The sequence below is a fragment of the Lissotriton vulgaris genome, chromosome 12, assembly GCF_964263255.1.
Source record: "Lissotriton vulgaris chromosome 12, aLisVul1.2, whole genome shotgun sequence".
Classification (NCBI taxonomy): Eukaryota; Metazoa; Chordata; class Amphibia; order Caudata; family Salamandridae; genus Lissotriton; species Lissotriton vulgaris.
In genome coordinates this window covers 245,223,888-245,247,970 of record NC_141700.1, presented here as the reverse complement: position 1 = coordinate 245,247,970, position 24,083 = coordinate 245,223,888, and the positions used below count along the sequence as shown (strand labels likewise).

The 24,083-nt window shown below is 44.9% G+C and overlaps 1 protein-coding gene across 1 annotated transcript in view; it reads left to right on the top strand.

Annotated features, from left to right (window-relative positions):
* The window catches only part of PRMT7 (protein arginine methyltransferase 7), a 479,021-nt gene that overhangs the window by 255,077 nt on the left and 199,861 nt on the right, over window positions 1-24,083 (top strand). Inside the window, exon 14 of the mRNA XM_086947749.1 lies at window positions 10,994-11,155. Within this exon, the coding sequence (XP_086803875.1) occupies window positions 10,994-11,155 (162 nt within the window). The remainder of the gene's footprint in view (window positions 1-10,993; window positions 11,156-24,083) is intronic.

The window sequence follows — 24,083 nt, the reverse complement described above, 5'->3', positions numbered from 1 at the left end:
CTTGACTCCAGTGGTGTGGAGTGCCTGGGACCCACGTCTGAGCATCCCCAGCGCACTTATGGCAGCAATTGCAAACAAAACAGGTGATGGACAGAATGTGGATCACTGTCACACATTCACCCCAGTCCAAAGATCCTCGGATGCTTGATTCCGGTCTGGGAAAGATATGGCTGTTGTAGTTCGGACTGGACTGTTCCCATGGGGCACAGGGTCAGAGCTGATTTGCATAAAGCCATTATCTGACCCAGGGTGGTGTGAAGTGCAAAAAACGATGGATTCAGGCCCAGATCCTTGTACTGGGGTGAATGTAAGATATTGATCTACATTCTGTCCATCAAATTGTTTTTTGTAATTTTCTCCCTGAGTGTACTGGGGTAGCTCAGACGTGGGTCCCAGAGCCTCCACACCACTGGAGTCAAGCTAGCCGGGCTGATGAGGTGTTACCTCGAAACCGGTCCGGTCCTCGGATGCTTGATTCCGGTCTGGGAAAGATATGGCTGTTGTAGTTCGGACTGGACTGTTCCCATGGGGCACAGGGTCAGAGCTGATTTGCATAAAGCCATTATCTGACCCAGGGTGGTGTGGAGTGCAAAAAACGATGGATTCAGGCCCAGATCCTTGTACTGGGGTGAATGTAAGACATTGATCTACATTCTGTCCATCAAATTGTTTTTTGTAATTTTCTCCCTGAGTGTACTGGGGTAGCTCAGACGTGGGTCCCAGAGCCTCCACACCACTGGAGTCAAGCTAGCCGGGCTGATGAGAGGTGTTACCTCGAAACCGGTCCGGTCCTCGGATGCTTGATTCCGGTCTGGGAAAGATATGGCTGTTGTAGTTCGGACTGGACTGTTCCCATGGGGCACAGGGTCAGAGCTGATTTGCATAAAGCCATTATCTGACCCAGGGTGGTGTGGAGTGCAAAAAACGATGGATTCAGTCCCAGATCCCTGTACTGGGGTGAATGTAAGACATTGATCTACATTCTGTCCATCAAATTGTTTTTTGTATATTAAAAATGCATCATGTGTTATGTGATTAAAATATAGGTCTACATGTTTCAATCATGTTAGTATTATCGGTTTTCGTCAGGACCAAAGTGAATGATCTGGGTGGTGCACACACGCTAAGGTGTGCCCTGCCCTCGATCAATGTGTAAACAGGAACCACAAAATTGTAGTTGACACAAAAAGATGTAAAGCAGTCTTCTTCCCGAGTCTGGAAAAAAACTCAAAGTAAAGAAACTATTTGCTTCATGGGCGTCCCGGTTCCAATGGCGGATCCCTCACGTAATTTGTGGCAGGATCCTGGAGGTCTGTTAACCTACTTGGTGCCCTTCATGGAGCCCCGTTGGTAGTGACCAGCGCTCAGTCCTAATAAGGCAAAGTGCCTTCACCCGTAATGAAAGACATTTCAAACACTAAATGTCTGTGCTGTCGAATAATTCAAAATATGATTACTTCCAGCACAGCAGTGGCTGGAAGGGACTGGGCCATTGCTTCGCTCAGTATGCTGTCCTGTGGACTGACAAAAAATGTGAATGATGTTTGTAAAATCAATGGCTGAGTGGTGCTTATCTAGAGGCCCTCACTTTGTGGTATCTGTTGCTTCATTACAAGAGATTATGCAGACACCTAAAGTTGTGTTTACACCAGACCTAAAAATGATATATATATATGATTGAAAATTACAAATGTATATTTAATATTGTCTTTTAAAGCCAAATATATTTACATATGCTATTTTGCACATGTATATCATGGTGGTTGCAAAGAGAAGCAAAAAGACCAATTAAGACATGTAACATAATCTGTTGTCTATGTCTTTTGTAATAATCATCATGTTACACAACCTAGGGTGATTTAAAGAAATACCGCAGAGCGCTCTTTACGTGATCAACGTCACGTGAAGTGACCGAAACGTGTCATGACCTGGAGTTCGCAAAAATAAATGTGTATATATATATATATCAGAAAAGAGTTGTCCCACCATTGAAAGCGCACTCCAGAAGACAGTTGAATTCCACTCATTTTCAGTATATTTCATTATTTAAAAAACCGGCAAGCAGCAGCCTTCACAAATAAAGCCCTACGCGTTTCAGAATTACTTATTCCTTGATCATGGGCAGTTGCATGTAAATGAGGCAGAATGTGCAATCAATGTCTGAGACAAACTGTTTTTAAATCCTCAGGTGGTCAGCCCTCCAGTCGGCGTGTTTACACAAAAGGCATTATGGTACTCGTGGTGCATTAGCACAGTAATTACTCCCTTCAGTGGGTTCTGCCGCCATAACATAATAAATTTAGCACATTTAAAAGCTCTCCAGTGAGTTACAGGCTGTGACCTCCGGTTCAATTAAATTGTACTGCTTCTTCCGCTGTTCTGCGATGAAGTCCAGTCTCCACGCAGCAGAGCTTTGCTCTGGTGATGGTGGCGGTGCAGATTTCCCGACCGGGACTGGTGGGTTACATATTACAGAAGAGAGGTGTCCCACCATTGAAAGCGCACTCCAGAAGACAGTCGAATTCTACTCATTTTCAGTAGATTTTATTATTTCAAAAACCGGAGAGCTTTTAAATGTGCTAAATTTATTATGTTATGGCGGCAGAACATAATAACTTAATTCATTCTAAAGCCAAGGTATGGAGCTGATTAGACCCTAAGAGAAATCTTGGATAGATTCTTGGCAAAGAAACTAAACCTATGCTACACCTCACTTCCTTCTTACCTCGTAGTAGACTTAGGTTAGGTACATCGAGTTAAGCGTATTTAAGAAGCACCAGTTGAGTACTTTTAGTCTTTGTTATTTATGTATGTATTTTATGGCTTAGAAACCATTCCATGCTTTTACAGTATTATTTTATAATACTCTTCTTGCTGTACGCATTATACTTTACAGCCAGTATTACGATTGTAGCAGTTCATTTCTTCTGCATGAGAAAGAAGACTGTTCAATAAATACTTTTATTGAAAACACCCGTCTCTTTATTTCTCTGCACCTCTGATGAAATGGAGCATGCACGATTGACTGAGTGAAATATCTATCTATTGTTTCCACGACTCTGAAGATACGTTTTATCTTGGGGAAACAAAGTTGTCATGTTTATGCGGTTGTCAGAAACGAATCCCTTCTTGTGTATTCGAAAAAGTTTCTAGTGACCTCTTAGCTAGCTGGCAATCACAATTAAGTCTAATACATTCGACAGAGACCTAGTCGCCCTAAGTCCTACGTCACATCTATAGGATATATTATTCCAATGCGCAGAGCCTATTGGGAATATAGGAACTACAATACACACCGTCTTCCACTGCAAGATCGCAAACATCCACAACAGCTTCAGGAACCAGGCGCCCCCAACAGACACAGACACCTCAGACGCACCGCCCCCCAGCCACAGCAACATTGACCCCCTGCTCTCCTGAACCCACGTCAACGACGAAGACATCATCAAAATCATGAACACCATCCACTCCGGCTCACCATCTGACCGCTTCCTGCACCACATCTTCAACTAAGCAAGCTCCACCATCGCACCCCATCTCCGCAAGATCATAAACGGCTCCTTCGAGACCTTCACCTTCCCGGAGAGCTGGAAGCACGCCGAGATCAACGCCCTACTGAAGAAACCCAAAGTGGACCCCAAGGACCTCAAGAACTTTCAGCCCATCTCCCTACTCCCGTTCCCGGCGAAAGTTATCGAGAAGATCGTCAACAGGCAACTGACCTCCTTCCTCAAAAAGAACAACATCCTGGACCCATCCCAATCCGGATTTCGCAGCAAACACAGCACTGAAACAGCCGTCATCGCCGCAACCGACAACATCAGGGCCATGATGGATAACGGAGAAACTGCAGCCCTCATCCTCCTGGACCTCTTGGCCGCATTCAACACCGTCTGCCACCACACCCTCCGCACACGTCTCCACAACACAGGGATCCGCAACAAAGCACTGGACTTGACCACCTCTTTTCTCACCGGCAGAACCCAGAGTGTCCGCCTCCCCATTCCGCTCTAAAGACACCAAGATCAACTGCGACATACCCCAAGGATCGTCCCTCAGCCCGACACTCTTCAACATCTACATGGCACCGCTCGCCAACATCGCCAAATCACACGACCTCAACATAGTCTCATATGCCGATGACACCCAGCTGATCCTCTCCCTCACCAAGGTCCCCACCACTGACAAATCCAACCCCCACGAAGGAATGAAGGCCAGCGCTGAATGGATGACGATCAGCTGCCTGAAACTGAACTCGGAAAAGACGGAGGTCCTCATCATGGGATCCACCCATCCGCCTGGGACGACTCATGGTGGCCGGCCACACTGGGGGCTGAACCGATGCCCACTAACCATGCATGCAACCTGGGAGTCGTCCTGGACTCCGCACTGTCAATGACTGAGCAAGTGAATGTCGTCTCCTCCTCCTGCTGCTTCAACACCCTCTGCATGCTCCGAAGATCTACAGATGGATCCCCACCGGTACCAGATGGACAGTCACCCAGGCCCTCATCAGCAGGAGACTGGACTACGGCAACGCTCTCTACGCAGGTACATCAGCCAAACTTCAGAAACTACTACAATGCATACAGAACGCCTCTGCACGCCTCATCCTCGACATTCACAGCCACATCTCATACCACCTGAAAGACCTTCACTGGCTCCCTGTCATCAAGAGGATCACCTTCAAACTCCTCACCCACGCTCACAAAGCTCTCCACAACACCGGACCAGCGTACCTCAACGAACGACTCACCTTCTACACCTTGAACCGCCAGCTTCGCTCCGCTGATCTCACCCTCGCCCCTGCATCCTTCAAGCGACTGCCGGCGGCAGATTCTCTCACCTCGCCGCTAAACCTGCCCAAAGTCGGAAGCGAGAGGAATGGACACTAGAGGTCTGGGAAGGAGGTCCCTTGTTTCAACAAGGAGAAGGATATGCACTCTATGTCAAGAACTGAACCACAGTCGGTGTCACCAGGAATATGCCCGTGCCACACTGCAACAAATATGTTTTGCCGAGCGCACCCAGCAGAAGACCAATCTGCATGACTTAAGTGGGAATGTGAGGCCGTTAGGGTAGTCCCAGGATACTGTAAGCAGGAAAGAATGGTAGTTGTGTGTTGAAATGGGTGCCTAGATCATCGAGCACCTGTGCCCAATAAGAAGTGAGTTTCGGACAGTACCACAACAGGTGAGGGAGTGTTCCCAGTGAGCCACAATTGCTCCTGTACTCCGGCCCTCGAGCTGGGTTGCCTTTATGCAACCGGGGAGGTATGAGATACCAATAGGTAACCACTTTGGTCGCTGTTTCAATGCTGGCGACACTGGGAGCTATGTGTCTTGTGTGATTGTAGATATCCCCACCATTCCTGCTGTGTGAAAGTGCGGCCAATTTCCGATTCCCAGGAGTCTCTGACTGGGAGATTTGTGCTGGGAAGCAACAGGCGAAGAAGGCCCTAGAGCTCAGTGATGAGGCGGGCGTTTGACGTTTTAGAAAGTAGCCATTTCTCATAGGGGGTAAGATGCAGTTATGCCTTAGGACATACCATAGTGTGCAACACCCAGTGACGTATTTGACTGTAGTGGAAGCGTTCAGTTTCAGGCAGGGCTAGGTCAGAACGAAGATCCTCGAAGGAGCAAATTCCCTCCTTGTCTGAGTTAGTCGCCTATGGACCTGTAGCCACCCTGGTTCCAGTGCTGGAAAGCTAGAAGGCCAGGGGCAAAGTCTGGGTTGCCTACAATAGGTGTTAAAGGGGAGGGGAAGGAGGTTAATCCATTATTTTCCGCCATCGAGTCCCACGCAGTTAGTAGGGGTTTCATGGTGGGGGATATATATAGATACAAGCTTTTAGGATGCTCAGGTTTAGGAAGGAAAGAGATCTTCCACAGAGATTGGCCAGCCACCAAATTACATACTTTTAAAATGTTCTTTAAAAATGTTTAAAGTGTTTCAATTAATTTAGAAGTTTATTATTACATTTGAAGCCCCTTTATTTAAAATAATTATGCATAATTTGTTATCACATGTATATATATATCTGCCACGCTTCAATCCATTTCTCCTTGTGGAAACTCGTCACCAAGATTTGTATCTGTAGGGTTTGAAGCATGGAAGAATACATAAAGGCACGGTTATCTAAATTATGTAGCAAAAAGTGTGGCACATGTTCTGCACAATATTTTCATTTGTTTCAGCTAGAAACAAGATTTTTTTAAATCTGAAAAATTATGTGGCAACTGAAAATCCATAATTATGTGTTAAAACGCTGCAGCCATGTTATCAACATTTTATTCATGAGAGGTAAAACTAAACCTTGTAGTGACAATAAGTGCCCATTTAAGCAGTACTGTGAAGAAAATAGCCTTTTCAAACTAACACCTCCAAAATAAATATGTAAAATACAAACTGCAGGATGGGTAGCCTGCAAAGTGTGTAGTATGTTGTAATGTGATGCTCAGCATTGTGATTGTAGTTTAGAATGTTAGTTTTCAGAACGTTAGTGGTCCCATATTGACCTCTCAGCGTTCTGGTGACATTTTTAAATAACACTGTTTTTTCGGCCTCGTGGTTTATGATATCACCAGAATATCGAGATGGCAATATTAAACTATATTACACAAATTCTCATTATATATCCTACATGCATATATATGTTTGCATGTCTGTAAAATAATATTTTTAAATTTATATCAAACAAATTTAATTAAACAGTGCCCATGTGGTGTTATTTTAATTCACTGCCTCCATTATTTTCTATAGAAGTGTGTCGTGGTACTAGTGGTTATTCTTATGTAGTGCTTGACTTACTCCGAGGCTAGACTGGTGTACATTTAAGCCCCTTTTGACACTTTTAGGTTGTAGTAACTTTAGTAACTTTAGAAGTGTATTTTATGAATTGCAATCATATAACTCTTGTGTAGGTGTGTGGTTTGTATTAGCATGTCCCTCTTAAAATCCTGTTTACATTTTTCTTAACCCCGCCCAGTTTTTCAGTAATTATTATTCCCCATTGTAGCCCCAATCCCCAAGTCCCTTTCACATTTGCTACAAAATAGTATGCTCAGGTGTGCAGAGATCTCCCCCACAGTGAAATCTCCACGCTGAAAAGCTAGGAGAGGTGGAGGCAGAGGTGTCCGCCCATGAGGTTGTGGACTGCATTCTGTGGAGCGTGACAAGTACTAACGTGGTACTGCAGTTTGTGAACCGGCCCATAGTGTTCCAGTGTTAGTGTGCCTATATCCTCCTGTCTAGTGTCTTTGAATACATTTTAGTGCCAGTGGCATTGTGTCACCGCATCCTCAAGTCCCACTAGTGTTGCAGTGTCAGTTTCTCAGTGTCAATGTACGTCTATCAGTATTCCCACCTCACTGTCAAGATTTCAGTACCCCTGTATCATTGTCGCAGTACCCATATTCACGAGTCTCTTTGCCAGTTTCTGTGTCAATATCCTCATCTCAGTGTTTTTGTCACACTCACAATGCCTCTATTCCAATATCTGTCCTGTAAATAATTTTAACTGTCCAGGTGTCAGTGTCCCCCGGTACCTGTCCTAGTGGCAGCAATTAACTTCCTAATGTCAGTGCTAGAAGTGTCAGTATTGATGTCACTTTCTTCCTCTCTCACTTTAGCCATTCTTGTGTCAGTATCCCAGTGACAATATCCCTCTTCCAGAGTTACCCACATCAATCTTCAGGTGCAACGGTTGGTTCCCAAGGGTTTGGTTCCCCACTGCTGCCGCTCTGTGTCATTGTTGGTGCTCCGTCGCCAGCGACCAGTGTCAGGGCTTCAATATGGTCATATCATCTCCTAGTGTTAGTATCTGTGTGCTGTAGCATCCGGCTGTGAGTGTCCCAATGCTTGTATCCTTGTGTCATTGTTTCGCCCAGTGTTCGTGGATCAGTGTCCCCATGTCAGTATTAGGCCATGTAGTGTTCACAAATGTGAGGGTTCCCTTTGTTTGTTTACCATGTCGGTGTTCCTATTTTCCAATCCACTTGTGTTCTAGTGGGCCAATAGTAATGTCCTGTCCCAGTGTTCATTTCCCTGTGTTAGTTCTTCCATGTTATATATGGTCCAAGTGCAGATGTCAACATCCAATGTTGATGTCACTCTCCCCATGTTAGTTTCAAGCTCTCTGTGTCAATGTCCTCTTGTTCCAGTGTCATTGGTTCTGTATTCAGGCTGTGTGGCTGTGGAAGGTGACCTAGGCTGTGTGAAAGTGCTCTGGATCCATGTTGGTGTGTCAGTATCAATGCCTGTTACCTTACCTCAGTGTGGCATTGTCAGGGTTCTTGTGTACGCCTCCTTGTATCAGTGACCCAAGTCAGTACCTAGGTGCTCTGTCCCTCAGTCACTGCTCTTGTTTTAGAGTCTTTGTCGTTTTCTGTTCTGGTGTTGTGTCCAAATCAGTACCTCAGTGTCAGTATCACAGCATTCCTTTGTCAGTCTTCCCCTGTCACTGACGCGTGCCATTGACTGAGCATCAGTGTTTGTACTCTGTCTGTGTTCCAGTGTCACTGTCTCAAATTAAGCGTCTTTGCTCCTGCGTCAGTGACCGAGTGTCTGTGTCCCATTTTCGGTGTGGCTTGCTCCACACCAGTGTCCTTGTGTTGACGCCCATTGTTCGTATCCACATGTCGCTATACTAGAAGTCCACCCCCAGTCAGTGTCCATGTGTTGTGTCACTGTTCCGGTACTGTATCTTATTGTCACTATCTTAGTTTCAGTATCCATGTGTCCTGTTATTCCTATTCCAGTGTCTGGGTGAAATAGTTGGATTAATTGCCCCTGCATTAGTCTTCACGCTCCAGGTCAGCATTCCAGTGTCAGTGCTGCCACGCCTGTATCGATGCAGCGGTTTCAATGTTCCCAGTACACGTGTCCTAATGTCCGCGTGGACTTGTCTGTGTCAGTACCCTGTCGACAGTGCCTGTTTGCGAGTGCCCTGTGCGAGCGCCCCCTTGTAAGTGTCCTACTGCCACTGCTCCTTTGTCACTGTAACCACGTCAATGTCCCCATGTGGTGTTGATGCTCCTGTGTTATTTAACCAGTACCAGTGTAGATGCCATTTGTCGGTTCCCCTGTGACGACGTTGGTGCCTCTGTCAAAGTGTCATTGTCAATGTGGTAGACTTAGCGTCTCGCATGATGCTATTGTTTGATTGTACCCTATTCATGTATCCTAAGTCCACTTTGAAGCAGTAGTAGGGTAAAAGGAAAGATGGATGAGCAGGCAGGTCCTGTATAATGAATAGAGCACACTGCCATCGTCTTCACTGTGGCACAAGTTTAACTGGGAGCATTTGGTGCTGACCGGGACAATGCACGCTATTACACTGAATGCATTGTCCCCATGGCAGACACAGTGCATTAGTGAAAGACAAACCGGCTGTTTGAAGCTTGCAGTCCTCCTTTCCCTGTGCAGCATCAACCAGCCTGCCTTTCAAAGGGGAGGGAGATCCCTCTGCGGCTGGTGCCGTAGGTGACCACACCTTCCTAGAGAGGGATGTCTGGGGCCCATGGAATCCTTTTGCCCCTTCCCAAGTGGGACCCACTGGGCGCACAGTGACTGCCACCGCAATGTGGTACACAGTCCTGAAGGCTTCTTTGACTCTGCATATGCAATATGACGCAGGCGCAGAGGCAAAGTGTCTCCTTCCGTCCCTATCTTTCTGTCTCTCTCCTGATGTTTTCCTGCATCAGCTTCAATTAACGTTGGGGAGCTGGGAAAAGTGATAAAAGCACCAAGAGTGGTCCTGGGCTTTTAATACGGCCTCCAAGGGCTCCAGCCCACCGGGAAATGCTGGTGCAATAAAAGGACTGGATTTCAGTTGAGCCATGGCATTTGACAAACCCTTCAGTTCCTCTTCCACCTTTCGTACTCATAGAGCCATGACCAGGAGGAAGAAGTAGATCTCAACAAAGTCTTAAGGATTTTTTTTTAACTTCAGCCATGCTGCACGGCAGCCGCACTGCTGTGCAGCATGGCAAAAATCATTGACAACGCAAAGAGCTTGCATACCCATTGGCTTTACCAATGCTTGTCATAGGGTTGTATTACCAAAGTAGATTTCTCTGAGTTCCATGGGAACGCAATGATTAAATTCCATCTTCACTACAGTCCTACTAAAGCTTGTATTGCAGTCTCTTGCCCATTGTAGCCCTCATTCCATGATCACCCATCTACATCCATCCATCCAATCAGGCTGCACAAACACACATTCAGCAGGAAAAAATAGGTCTCTGCATCCATGAGACCTCTGCAACCAACATTTTACACTGGATCAAGCAGACTACCCTGGTCTCCTGCTAAAGATCAGCGCTGCCTCGAGACAAAAGAAGTCTCAAACTGTGGCCAGAAACGTGAGGCCCGCAGAAGATCATTCCTTTTTTCACAGGATCAGAACTAAAAACAGTCCTCCATTCCGACCACGAAATAGAAGCATGTTAATTCCTTGTGTGTCTTCTAATACCCCCCAAGTAACACTCAGCAAAGCTTTAGGAGTGCTCAGTGGGCCTGTCAAAACACTTTTTTTAAGAAGAAAAGCGTTCAGCCATGCTGCGTGCTTCACAGCTAAAGACGTTTGCAGATCCGACAGCTACGAAAGCTTGTAATTCAAGAACACCCCTCTACAGTCATCCAATCAAGCTGCACTTACACATATTCGAGGTTCAGGTGTGTGTCTCGTCCTAGTACATGCTTAAGGTATGTGTAGGGATTGGAGCCATTAGCATAAAGAAAATTGTACACCACATATTTGCTGTCTGTTGTGAAGAGAAAAAGATTTGTCTGAACAGAAAGCAGTAGTTCCTACTGCCTGTAGTCACCATACTTAATGACTGTGATATTCAAGGAAATGCAAGTAACGCGTTATTTTTATCACGAGGGTGCTCATTGTAACATATTAGAAACTGACGCGTAAGCATTGAAGCTTGGTAAATAGTTTTTCAATGATGCCTCCTGGTCATTTTGCTGCCATTTTGTCGCGCAGGTGTCCATTCTCATCGGCGAGCCATTCTTCACCACGAGCCTCCTGCCTTGGCACAATCTCTACTTCTGGTACGCAAGGACTGCAGTCGAAGGTCACTTACACAACAACGCCACTATCCTTCCCCAGTCGGCCTCTCTCCACATGCTGACCGTGGAGTTCAAGGTGAGCCATCTGCTGTCACTCAGGGGGACGGATTTAAGGACATCTGATAAGGGAAGGCTCGGTGGCCATGGGAGGGGGCTCTGGGGGTGATGCTTGTGTCTGTTGGCCTATGTGTGTCAGAACTATAACGAATGAATCACAGAAGAGCCACAAACACACTGTATGCATTTTTTTAAAATTTCTGATTAAACTTCCTGGAAATAATTCATATTTACCGCTAATCTATCTCTTATAAAAGCTTTACTTCTTGCTTCCTCCCACATCTCGCTCTCAAACACCCCTGCCCCGTAAGGTGAGGCTGCCTCCTGCGTCTTTGCCATAGCCAACCTGTGGTGTGACTGGAAGCGGATTCAACGCTGGTACATCGGAGCGTTGAATACATATAGCACGTCCTATATGGCAATTGTTCACTTGTCTGGCTGTATGCACGCCCTTGCTACCTTCCTTTTTTGGCAAAGGGTGTAGAGCAGAACCTTCCTTTTTTTTGCTAAGCGATTTCCTACACAAATACCCACCTGTAGGAAGCTGGCTCTTTATGTAGTGGACCAAAGTGAGGTACATTGTGTAAAGAGTCCAGGCGAACCCGAGTTGGCTGACGGGCACAAATGATAACCCAAATGCTCTCTTTTTTGGTAGTGTGGGCGAGCAGTTAGCCCTGTTAGAGGGTAGTGCTAACCATTTATTGCTCATACAAAGGCAGTAAGTGAGACGCACACTCATTAAAGAAGTCCAATACCAATTTATAAAAATAAGACTTTTTATATGAGTTTAGATACCAAGATCGGGATCGGGTAAGTACTTTTCGAATTATGAATTTTTATACATTTCAAAATTTGACACTGCAATTTGCAATTTCCAGAGAGGGAATGTTAACCCATGGGGGACAACATGTATGGCACTTGGGCACTTGTCAGCGACTTACAGGACCCTGTTCCTGGACTTCAGGTTAGTATGGTGCAAGGTCACACCAACAGGTCATCTTGGAAGGCTCTGGGGCGTCCAGGTGCAGAGGTGTGTTAAGATGTCGGCTGCCCCATTTACCTCGATGAGGAACGGTCCGGTCAAAAAGAGGCTGCAAGCTGGGACTGGGCTGGGAGGACCAGTCATGGGTAACCCACAGGGGTCCTCAACCCTTGAGATACTCGGCCACGTAGGGACATCGTTGATCCACACCTCCTCGGGCAGTGGGGCTCAGGTTCAGTGGTGTCTTTTGGTGTCCGGTTCGGTCCTGGAGTCACTCGCAGTTGGTGTGGGTGGGGAGGGGGGGGGGGGGGGGAGGGTTGGCTTGCAGAAAGAGACAGCAGGCGTTGACTGGAAGTTCAGTCTGGCCAGACCCAAGGATGGGCTCAGCTCTTGTGGGTCTCAGGACCCCGTGAGCGCGTCACCGCCCTCAGACTCGGGTTGTGGGGCATGGGTGCAGAGGCTCTTGGCGGTGGCGGTGGTCGGGGTCTCGCTCTTTGTCTTTGGTTCTGCAGAAGGTTGAGGCAAACAGGACAGCTGGGCCACTCTTGACGTGGGTCTCACTTTCCCTGAAGTCCCTTGATGTGCAGGTTGGTTTTCCTCAGCTTTGGTGTCTGGACTGGGCACAACAAGCCTTGGTTGCTCCAAGGCGTCCGGTACCACAGCTATTGGTACTGCGCAGCTCCGGTCGGTCCTGGCATCCTCACACTTGGAGGGAAGATGTATCTGACATGTGGGAGCACAGTGACCTCTTCCTAGGCGGCTGCCGCATCGGTAGTCGTGTTACGCGGCAAGACAGTAAACTGGCCCTTGTTTCTTTGGTGCCTGAGGCAGCAGGGGAATAGATCCTGTATGCAAGGGATTTTCTTTGGTAATTGGTAAAGCACTATCAGCCCTCTGTTTCTTTGAGTCTAAACAGTGGAAGGACTAGCCAGTAGCAACGTGAGGGTCAGGTGTAGCAGGAGGTTGGCAGGGTTAGCGGCAAGCCAGTCATGCTCCTGTTCTCGGGTCAGCCGTCTTCTGTGTCGACTACTTCTTTGTGTCTGTTGAATTCTTAAGTCCTGCCATCAGAGGTGACACTTAAATACTGTTTTTAGGGGTGTTACAGGGAGTGTCAGATAGTAGCCAATGGTCTCACTACCTTTAGGGCAATTACACCCTCTGTATGACCTCTTCCTGTGGGAAGTGGGCATAACCCTGACCCAGAGAGCTTAACACAAACCAAGTTGGTGGAATTTTCCTCGTCGTGTTCACTTCAGGTAGCCCACCTTAGGGTTGATACTAGCCTGAGGGGGAACATGCCTCCGACTAGCTAATTTTCCTGCCTGTACAGGTGCTAAATGGGCCCAGGACAGAGGCTGGTGTTTCCTCTGTCTAGGGGAAGCCAGCTTTGTATGTGGTGGCCTTTGAAGCTTCCTGCTTTGATATGCAGATTACTAGTCATCCTGCTTGGAGGAGGTGACCGCAGCTCCTGCCAGAGCAGGTGTTGTTTTCAATCTCAGAGAGTGTGGGCTCTCACCCCCAGAGGGTCAGAAACATGTCTGTGGTGGCAGGCTGGACAGGACCAGTCAGTCAACCACTAAGGTACCCTCTAGGAGCATGTATTAATGGATCCATCACTGGAATCAGTGTGGGTTTATTAATACAAGGTGTTTGATACAAAACACACTATAGGTTGGGAAACTCGTTTTGACCTATGCCCAGTATATACCTTAAGATGACTTACCTGTTCACTTGTACTCTAAGTAATTGAACTGGCCTGCACAGGGGCATATCTCCTCATGTAGATATGTCCCCACATGTAATATAATCCACCCTGCTTTAGGTCTGTAAGGCCTGCTGTATGGGTGACTTAGATATTACATGGAGTGTCAGGGGAGAGGGCACCAGGGTGTGGGTCATATTGTGTTTTGACTTTTTAGAGCACCTTGTCACACAGCCTGCAGTGGAAGACTGCATGAGTTTGGTTTTGGGTCCCCTAGAGTGGCACAATATATGCTTCAGCTCTTACAGACCCTCGTTAGTACCTATGCCCTGAGTACCAGGGGTACCACTTACTATGTACTTACAGAGGAGCTGATTTGGGATTAATTGACCAGTGAACTTGTTTTAGGGGAAGAATACTGGCGCTGGGGACCTGGTAAGCAGGAACTCAGTGCACTTCAGTCAAAGTTTCATCAAAAACCAGGCAAAAAGTTGGCCGACTACTGCAACAAAAACCCAGTTTACTACACCAACCCAGTACAATAAGTTTTTGGATTTTTATTATTAATTGTGCTACAGCGCTCTGGCTTTAAGACATGCATGTCGTGTCATCTACCATTGGCAGCCCCTGATCCGTAACACGTCTGTCTTTTGTTTTGAAAAGTCATCTAATTCACACCTGCATGTCACCTTCTTTAGAGATCCCTCATTAACTGCCTGGCTAGAGTAATGGTGCAAAGATGCTGCTTGAGAGGATGGATTTCATTATTAGTATGTCAGTCACTGTTTGAATCCTCAAGCACTCTTCCTGCCAGCGATATTGGAATGTACCCTCTTCAGGGACCTTTCTGACCCAATATGCAGGTCGTGTTCACCAACCCAGTGCTGGACGTGCGAGTAATTCCTGGTAAAATGAAAGCACTGAGGCATGTAAACTTTTTTTCTAATAGTGTTGGACAGTGTGCTTCATTTTGATCTACTTGTTAAGGCCCAGGGAATTGGTGTATGCAATGGAATCTGGGACCACTCCTGGCACCAAAACTTAGTATGCTCCCTTGACTCTGTTGCATAGTCAGGTCAAAACCAACAACCCATCTGAACATGAATGTTCCAAGCTGGAATTATAATATAGGACTGAGCCTCTCTATCCTTCTGGGCATGGTGATGCATGACATTGCATCGAAAGGTTGTGGAACTCATCCTTTCTGAGTACGAGTAAGATAACCAATTTTGCTTTTCTGACCTGCTCCATCTGTTTTAGATGTATAACTAACTCCTCTCCAAAGAATGCCCTTCACTTCATGGTTGTAGTGTGAGTGATGGACCCCTCCCTGCTATTATTCAACCCAAGCACATTGTTAATCAGGAGCTACTCTTGGTGTATCTAGGTCTTTTTTCAGAGTAGTTTGAGGTGGCTGCCTGAGTTTCTCTACTAGGATTCCAGTTAAGAGCAAGAGGTTGAGATGCTGCTACTGGGCACAAGCAAAGAATGTCAACCATTCTCCTGCTCAAGGCTTTACAGATTTCTTGCATCACCTTACTGAAATTAAGGTGTAGTTGGATATGTGATACTAATCTTGAAAACAGGAGGTTACAAGAACTAACATATTCCCCTATAGCCAGTGGGACATCAAAACATCTGACAGCTTAGCATATCTACTACTTCTAGTCTGGCACCCATATGGCCTACCTGAACCTTAACCTGGCCAAGCTGCTACATAATTCTTTTGAGCCATCGACTTCATGTGATGTAAAGCTCCTTATATGGAAGACTTTTTTTGGTGGCCGTGACATTGGTCAGTGTGAGTTGCAAGCGCTTTGCTGCTCAGAGCATTTTGTGATTTTCTGTAACAACAAGGTGGTTTTGAGGACTTGCCGCACCTTTTCTTTCCAGAATATTTTCGAAGGTCATTTTAAATCGGATCATACTCCCCACATCTGATGCTTGTCCTCAGGCCATCTCGGCTGAGGGGATATTACTCAATCTTGATGTACATTGTACATTATGGTTTTATCTTGGCAGAGTTAGGAGCTGTTTTCCTATGACCAGTTGTCTGACCTGCTTATTAGCCCACCTGCTGCAATTAAAGAAATATCATCTCTAGGCAGGTCATGTAGGTTTCATGATGTAATTTATTAGAAGATAAAAGTCTCTGTTTCAGGTTATAGATGTATTGTAGATGTAATGTCCATGCCATATAAATGCCCCACCAGGAGCAGCTTCCACCTGCTCAGGCTTCTCACTCCAACTGATCTCTCAAGCATGCATAAACATTCTAACTCTGATATCACACACACTCTGGCTGAGCAGCAGGTGGCAAAGAACTAAGGAGAGAATGCATCATGCTTAATTCAAGATATAAAACATTTCCCCCCTTGGAAATAATAAACAACCATGAAGGGTATATTTCGACTCTAGTCCAAAAAGTAAACAACAGGTATCTTTAAACCTCCACTCAATCCCAACTGCGAGCATCTTGTGTTCATATAAAAGGGTCTCTTTCAACCACACACACACACAACTACAGTAGGCATAGAGTATTTCACAACAAAAGCTCATCCTTGCAGCAGGACATTACAAAACTCAGAAGATGGGTCTCTTTCAACCCACACCCATATACCCTAAGGAATCTTATGAACAAAACAGTGCGCAGAGCAAAAAGGTGTCTCTCAACCCACACTCAGCCCAACCTATGGCTCCTTGTGACCAAAGAAAAATAAAGTAAAAGGTGTCCCTCAACCCACACTCACGCATCACAACAGTAGGCAAGCAATGATTACAAATAACAAAATGCTCACTACAGCAGTAGGCAGAGGGAATCTCTCACCCTCGCTCATCCTTAAAGGATACTACATACAATTGAACTCAACGTAAGGAACACTCCCTCTCCCACCAACCTTGTAGGACCAAGGAAATTATAAACTCAATGCTACTCTTACAAAACATAATTTTCACAACAACACAATTTCTGGATTTCCAACTTGACGTCAATATAACATTGCTCCTTTCGGATAACTTTGCACAATACTCCACAAGTGTCGGGCCTCAAGGTTCCACCCAGAAGTCCAAAGTCCCAGGAGCGAAGTGAGAGTCTTTCCTCTCCCCTGAGATTCCAACATCCTCTATTTGGATATACAGAAAGGTAGAACGGATCCCCAAGTGAGTGAAGAGACGTAGTTGGACCACTTGTGAATTCCAAGGCGCAGTGGGGTACAGCTAGGGACTGAGAGAATCCTGCAACAAAATAGACAAAGAGATAAGAAGCATGGGTTATAGAGATATATAATGATCCCCTAGCAGCTATACTCATTGATAATGCAGGCTGTGTACCTTCACATACTCACAGTATTTGTAGGTGAAGAAACAGCTGAAGTCTCAGATGCAATCCTCAAAAAGGGAATAATAAAACTCAGATCTCAGTTCCAATGGCATACGTCTGCCATGAATTCAAATTACGAGTGCAATGAGGAGAATCCAATTAGTCCATGCACTTCTATCAATATTCGTGTAGGAAGCGATTACTGATTGTTGCGCTGTACAGTTCTCGCACAGCAGACAATCAAGAGTTGATGTCCCAGGGTTTGCGCACTGCCATGCACTTAGGAATCCAGTAAGTGTTCTCAATAAGCAATAATAAAAGAAAATGAAGTAGCGAGTCCTGGCGCTGGTAGCCTTTCCACAAAGAGGCAGAATAAAAAAAAAGGAAATATAGCGCGATCTGGCGTTGCACCGATTCAGAAAAAAGAACGAAGGAAATGATAGCGCGACCTGGCACTACCATGTGGGAGTTTCTATGAGGTCCGACACACAGCGCGACCGAACGCGCGTGACTCACAAGGGCGGAGAAGCACCAAGATATCCTTTGCAGCGCGTCCTCGCTCTACGAAGCTGGTAATCCTTACTCAGCAGACAGCTTTTGCTTGCATTTCTCCACACGCGAAGAAACAAACGAGGAATAAAGTGCAGCGCGTCCTCGCGCTGGCAGGATGATATGATAGGGAAGATATGTACTACGAAAGATACTGCTTCAAACCTTCGCAAAACTCAGGTTGCGCAGCAGGGGAGCCAAGAATCCGACTAGGGGCAAAGGCGTGGTCTAACAGGAAACAAAGCCAAGCACTCGAGTCTGGGCTCACATTGCTAATAAGCAGTGAGGGTCAGGTGACAGGATGTCAGTGCAGTATGGGAAAGTATACAGCCTCTACACTTGTGGTGCATTCTGGGTTAGGTAGTTTTCACTCTAAACACAGTTTAATAGTTAACAACAAGAATATATGCCATATAATTACATATAACTACCAACCTGCATTACACCTCATGCAAACCCTATAAATATTACTGACAAGTACGCCGTTGAGCAATCTTTCATAAGGAATTGTCACCAAAGTCCATCTGAAAAAATAATTGAAAATAAATAAAGTGGTCACTGTGGTCTGCATTAATAATTTCCTGCGAAGTTCAGCTCCTAACACGACAAAGCTTGATTCAGTACACTTCCAGGCTGTACTCTGACTTCTCGGCACTCCTTGAACAATACAGGCACTGCGGTGTTGTCTGCGGGCAACCGGCTATCTTCTGAAACCTATTTACTTTGCTGCATTCATCGCCGTGGTATCCTTTTGGTGTGGTGCATCACAATGAAGGGTCCGCTGTGCTCCGAGATCAATCTTTGCACAGTGCGTCTTGAGCCAAGGCTCGCTGTAGTCCGCGTTCCAGCTTTCAGCCACAAGTCGTAAAATGGCCTCTAGCATCACCAATGGCAGCACTTCACTCTGCTGCCTGGTTACTTCAAATCACCCATTCACAGCGCGCCACCGCCATCTGTTAAAAAGAATCTCACAGTTGTGGTGGCAAGTGTGAGAACAGGCTGACATGTGCTCGATATGGTGGTGATCGTGTGCGTAACTGATGCGTGGCAAATTCTAATGCCGCAACACATGGCAGTTTCGCATTGCAGCCGTAAACTGTAAAATAGGAACACATGCACAAGTTAATGCCTTAATATGACAGTGTGTCACACGGGCTCCTAACCAAAATAATTCTGCGGTTCACCAGACATTATGAAATTCAAAGAGACTCACTGCTCAATGCACCTGTTTCCCACAATTCATGTAGCACAGAAAATCCTCCTATTTCACTCAAATGCTGTCAGTTGCTCAAAGCCTGTCTAAATCACAGTATACCCTCACTGCCAAAGGATTTCCAATTTGTTCACCAATAAAACTGCATATGAGCCCACAAAACAGCTGAAACCACTCACTGTCACTTTGCTTTCTTTGCTTGCTGGGTACTTCATTACTTCCATTACCAGCCCTGCCAGCTAGTAGTATTCCTTTTCTTTTTTCCGATCATCGTCTCATCATGTTTTCCAACAATGACAGTGCTGCCTGTTCACTCTGCACCGGAATAACTTGGTAAAATGATGAACACACTTTTGTTGTCACAAAGCTGTATGAGACAGTATAATCAAAACTCCAGAATCACAATAAGGAGAATGCATACATTTGAAAGACCAAAAACACCCTTCACAATTAAGTAGTCCGCAGGCTGTCTGTAGGAAATGACACTTGTGGGGCTTAAGGGCGTTTTTTCTTTCTTGCAGGCAAAAATCTCTTTTCTCTTTTTCTTTTAGAATTCACTTTATCTTAATCTCCTTTCTCTTAGTTTCTTGTAGACTTTTTCTTTCTCTTCAGAAATACTATGACATGAGACTACTACCAAGTCGTAACAGCTTTTAATTTTACAGGTTTAAATGAAACCAATGAAGGTGTTATAAACATCCCTCCAAACTTAAGGAGAGCCATCACTTTAAAACTTATAAAACACGGCCTAACACCAAGAGGTGGTAGAGCAGTTTTCGTTATAGAAGCACACAAATCCTTTCAGACAGAGGTATTCTATTCATGGATTGGATTCCCAGAATCCAATCCAGTAAAAAAAGTATTTCACTTCTTTAAAGAAGATGAACCACCTGAGGAATATATTCCTTTCGAGTATATTGAAATTCCACTCGCATACCAGGAGCATAGTCTCTGGTTTAAAGGCGCCCTAAAATACCACAAAAACATTACCAGGCTCGGTTCACTTGGTAGACCAGGAGAAATATGGCTGATTCTAGCCTGCTACACACCTCATCCTGACATCGAAGAGATATCACCCGAGGAATTACTCAACTACAAGAGTTAATAAAAATGTACAGACAATTAGTCCAGTATGTCATGCGGACTTTCACAGTGCAGCCACCAATGACCGTTCTAAATCAAACCCCTCAACAGGGTGGTACACTAAAAATTACTCCACAGACTTTACACACAGTCATGGGTAAAATGCCCACAAAACGGGAACAAATTCCATTCTGGGTAGCTAAAAAAATTACTTACATCGAAGCAGTATTTCCAAATACTAGACCTTATGAGAAACACAGAATCCTAACAATCTGTTTACCAATGGAGATCACACCACAACTGGAAGACTGCACTACTTGGGCCATAGTCTTTGCTACCATCTATAATAAAACACATGGTGTTCCGTCAATTGCAGTAATACAAGATGTCCTGAAACAAATTCAAAACGAATACGGGGCAGAGCCTGCTCTGAATTTAGATATGAAATTACTGAAAAACTTCGACCAGGTCTCAAAAATAATATTATCTAATATTAAAGGGGAGGCAGCATCAGTCGCGATCCACCAGCGATTAATGGAATTTGATGTAACAGAACATCAACATGAACTACCCAGAATAATAGAAACATCTTATGCAGAATTAGGCAGAGACCATTTGGTTGACAACCTTTGAAGCCAAAACTGTCTGAAGGTCCTCAGAAGGACTTTATTAAACAAAATCCTACATCTTCTAAGAAGAATAGGGAAACTAATAAACAAAATTCAAGAGAGAAACGTTCTCAATCCCGAGGTAGGTCTTCTCAAAAGGAGCCCTCTGAAAGGAGGTATAACCTCAGGACTAGGGATAATTTAAGAAAACCTGACAGGTATCAGGATACTGATACATGTTCCTCTCGTACCTTTTAGATATCTTCACAGACATCAGAAAGAAGAGGACGGTCAGATCACAAAGAAGAACACGTGAAGTCCAAAGACGATCAACACGTTCAGAAAAATGAATTTAAAAAACCTCAATTCACAAAAAAGAAGGTAGCAGGTCTGAAGATCAAACATGCCAAGAATACTGAGAACACAGCTCAAGAATGAAGAATGGGCTCAGAAAATGCTGGACCGTTCAGCAGAAGTAACAAAAGCTCACCAGAACCTGAAGGAACCTCAGGAGATAGTGGACTTGAATGAGCACATCACAGTGGAGACTGTAGACACCAGGGTTAGTACTTCACAAAAGTTATATGAAATAACACTCCGGCGAGAAACTTTCAAGGGGTTATGATATACTTCTAGCAGAACACGACTGGCCACCAAAATTTGTCAGGGAGTGCCCACATGGCGAGGACATAATTATGCCAGCCTTCTCCAACCATATTCCATTTCACCTAAAATATACTTATGCCAGGAAATGGGCAGTTGCCCAGGCCCCAGCATTATACAAAAATCATGTAGGTTGGGATGAGGACTCGCCTCACCACAAAATACAGCTACAAAAATCAACCTACTGCACAAAGGCAGTACCCAATAAAGCAAGAAGCTAAAAAACAGGTCAGGGAGATCTTAGATCAACTTGAATACCAAGGGGTGATTGAAACATGCACCTCCTCAATGAACAATCATTTGTTTCCTGTATCCAAACCAATCAATACATATTGTCTAGTTTTGTAATACAGACACTTGAACACTTGTTCAAAAACATTTGCAATGCAAAATGCACATAGTACATCATTAATGAATAACATTGTGCGTAAAAAATATAAAACCACATTGGACATTGCAAATGTTTTTGTTTTTTTGTCAAAGCATAGCACCTGAAAGCAGGTACTTAACAGCTTTCTCAATAATGGGGACCCGGGGTCAATTTTGTCGACTCCCACAAGGGTTCAAGAACAGCCCTGGCTATTCTCAGCAAGGGTAACAGAGTTACTACAAATTTATGATGACGAGGCCTTGTCATATGTCGATGACCGCTATCTGACAGACGATGACCTAGATGGGCACTTGAACAGGGTGAGTACCATTATACTGGGCTTCGCCACTCAGGGCTATAAATTCAACTTTAAAAAATCCAGAATTGCCCATCTCAATGTCCTTTTCCTAGGATATGAGCTTTCAAGTGAAGGCAAGAGCATAGCAGCTAACTTTTTAGAAAAGTGTGCGCTGCTCCAACCTCCTAAAACACTGAAATATTTACAATTCATCTTGGGTTTCCTAAATTTTGGAAGACCTTACATCCAAAATTACGCAGAAAGGGTTAAACCTCTCTATGAAGTAATCAAACCTAATTTTTCAACAAAACATTGGACACAAGAACACGCATAAATAAACGTAATTTAGTGATCCGAATAATTACGGGTCAATGCGGATTCACCTATTTAACATTTAATGAGGGTGAAAAAGTACCAATAGCATACAAATCACATTTGTATACACAAGCAAAAATGCGCTTTACTTCAACAGAAAAAATACTGACAGCAGTTCAAACCGCTGTAGCAAAAGAAAGAGCACTAGCTCAGGGGAAACACATTATTGTCGTGACTCCAGTACCAGCCTTAGAGGTGGTCACAAAAGCGAGCATTCCAAATGCAAAAGCATTACATCCTAGATGGATACAATGGGTTAATTCTCTTGCTGCAACAGATGCTGAATATGTTTTTGATCTTGATTTAAAAACACAAGCGTTCCTGGAATATGAACATGAATGTCCTTTGCCCACTGAAAATCTGCCTCTTGATCAGTACGAATTTATAATTTATACTGTCTGATCAGCACAACCCGCTACAGGGAGAAAGCAAGCTTATAGTGCAGCGTGTGCAATCGTTAAAGGTCGCATGCGCAATGGTAACTTCTGACCAATGGTCCCTAAAACTCAATCTATAGCTCAGCGAGCTGAACTACAAGCATTCAAACTGACACTTGAAAGTACAGATCGCGAATTCCCCACACTTATAGTGTGCGATTCCTTTTACTGTGTTCAGTCATATAATGAATATTAACAGAATTGGCTTCAAAACGGATGCAAAAGGTGGCACAATAAAGCATAAAATGCTTTGGGAACAAGTAGTTCAGTTGGGAAGCGAACTACCAAAAGCTCATGTGATACACACGCTGAGTCATCAACGTGATGGCATTCACGTTGCAGGGAATTCATTGGCTGATGAAGCTGCAAAGGGGGCTGTTCAGACGGCTTCTGTAGCTGCGATCACTCGTTCAAAAACGAGAATAAACAGTGAGATATTGTTGGCTGTCAATGCTTCAGGCAAAGGCAGAGGTGCAGCGTTACCAAATACATTTCCACTCAAGTACTCTTATGTAATTGATGCGAACAATGTTTCTTTTGCTCGAATCCCTGGAGTGGGGGATAGGGTAATTCCAAACATGAAACGTAGATTAGGACTGATCCAAGCCGCACATGAAGGGGTAGCCTCCCCCCATGCAGGTGTTTCTGCAACAGTATCTTTACTAAAACAAAGATATTGGTGGCCTGGCATTAGGAAACCGACCAAAAACTATATTTTGGAATGTGAAATATGCCAACAGATGAAAGTCTCTACAGTAAAACGTCCTGCGCAGACACCCCTGTTGATTTCAGACAAACCATTAGCTTGTGTTTACCTGGACCACAGCGGTCCCTTGCAAAGGGACAGTTAACTATAAATAGATAATGGTCGCAGTAGATTCGTGCTCAATGTTCCTATGGATGTGGCCTCATCGCTCGGCTGACGCTCAAACTGTTATAAAAGATTTGTGTGTCTTTATCGGCACATACGCAATTGGCACACTGCATTCTGACCCGGGCGCCGCGTTTAGCACTCAGGCTTAAAAAGAAGCCATGGCCAGTTTGGGCGTAGCATTGCGGTACTCCACGCTGTTTCATCCTGATGCAAATTCTGTTGTGGAAAGGAAAAACTGGGACATAAAGCAGTCTTTAACAGCTACAGTATTAGTTGCAGGTGATGGGGGGTCAAACATCTTTATGGGGTCCAACACTCATTAAGTAATTTGCCAAGAAGTTCTCGGGTGAGGGGGTCTCACTCCATATGAGGTCCTATTTGGGACAAGAATGTGGGTTCCTGATCTCAAATGTAAAGGCACAGTGGTGGAAAATAAACCCTTTGATATCAAAGATCGTTAGGGTGTTTTACAGG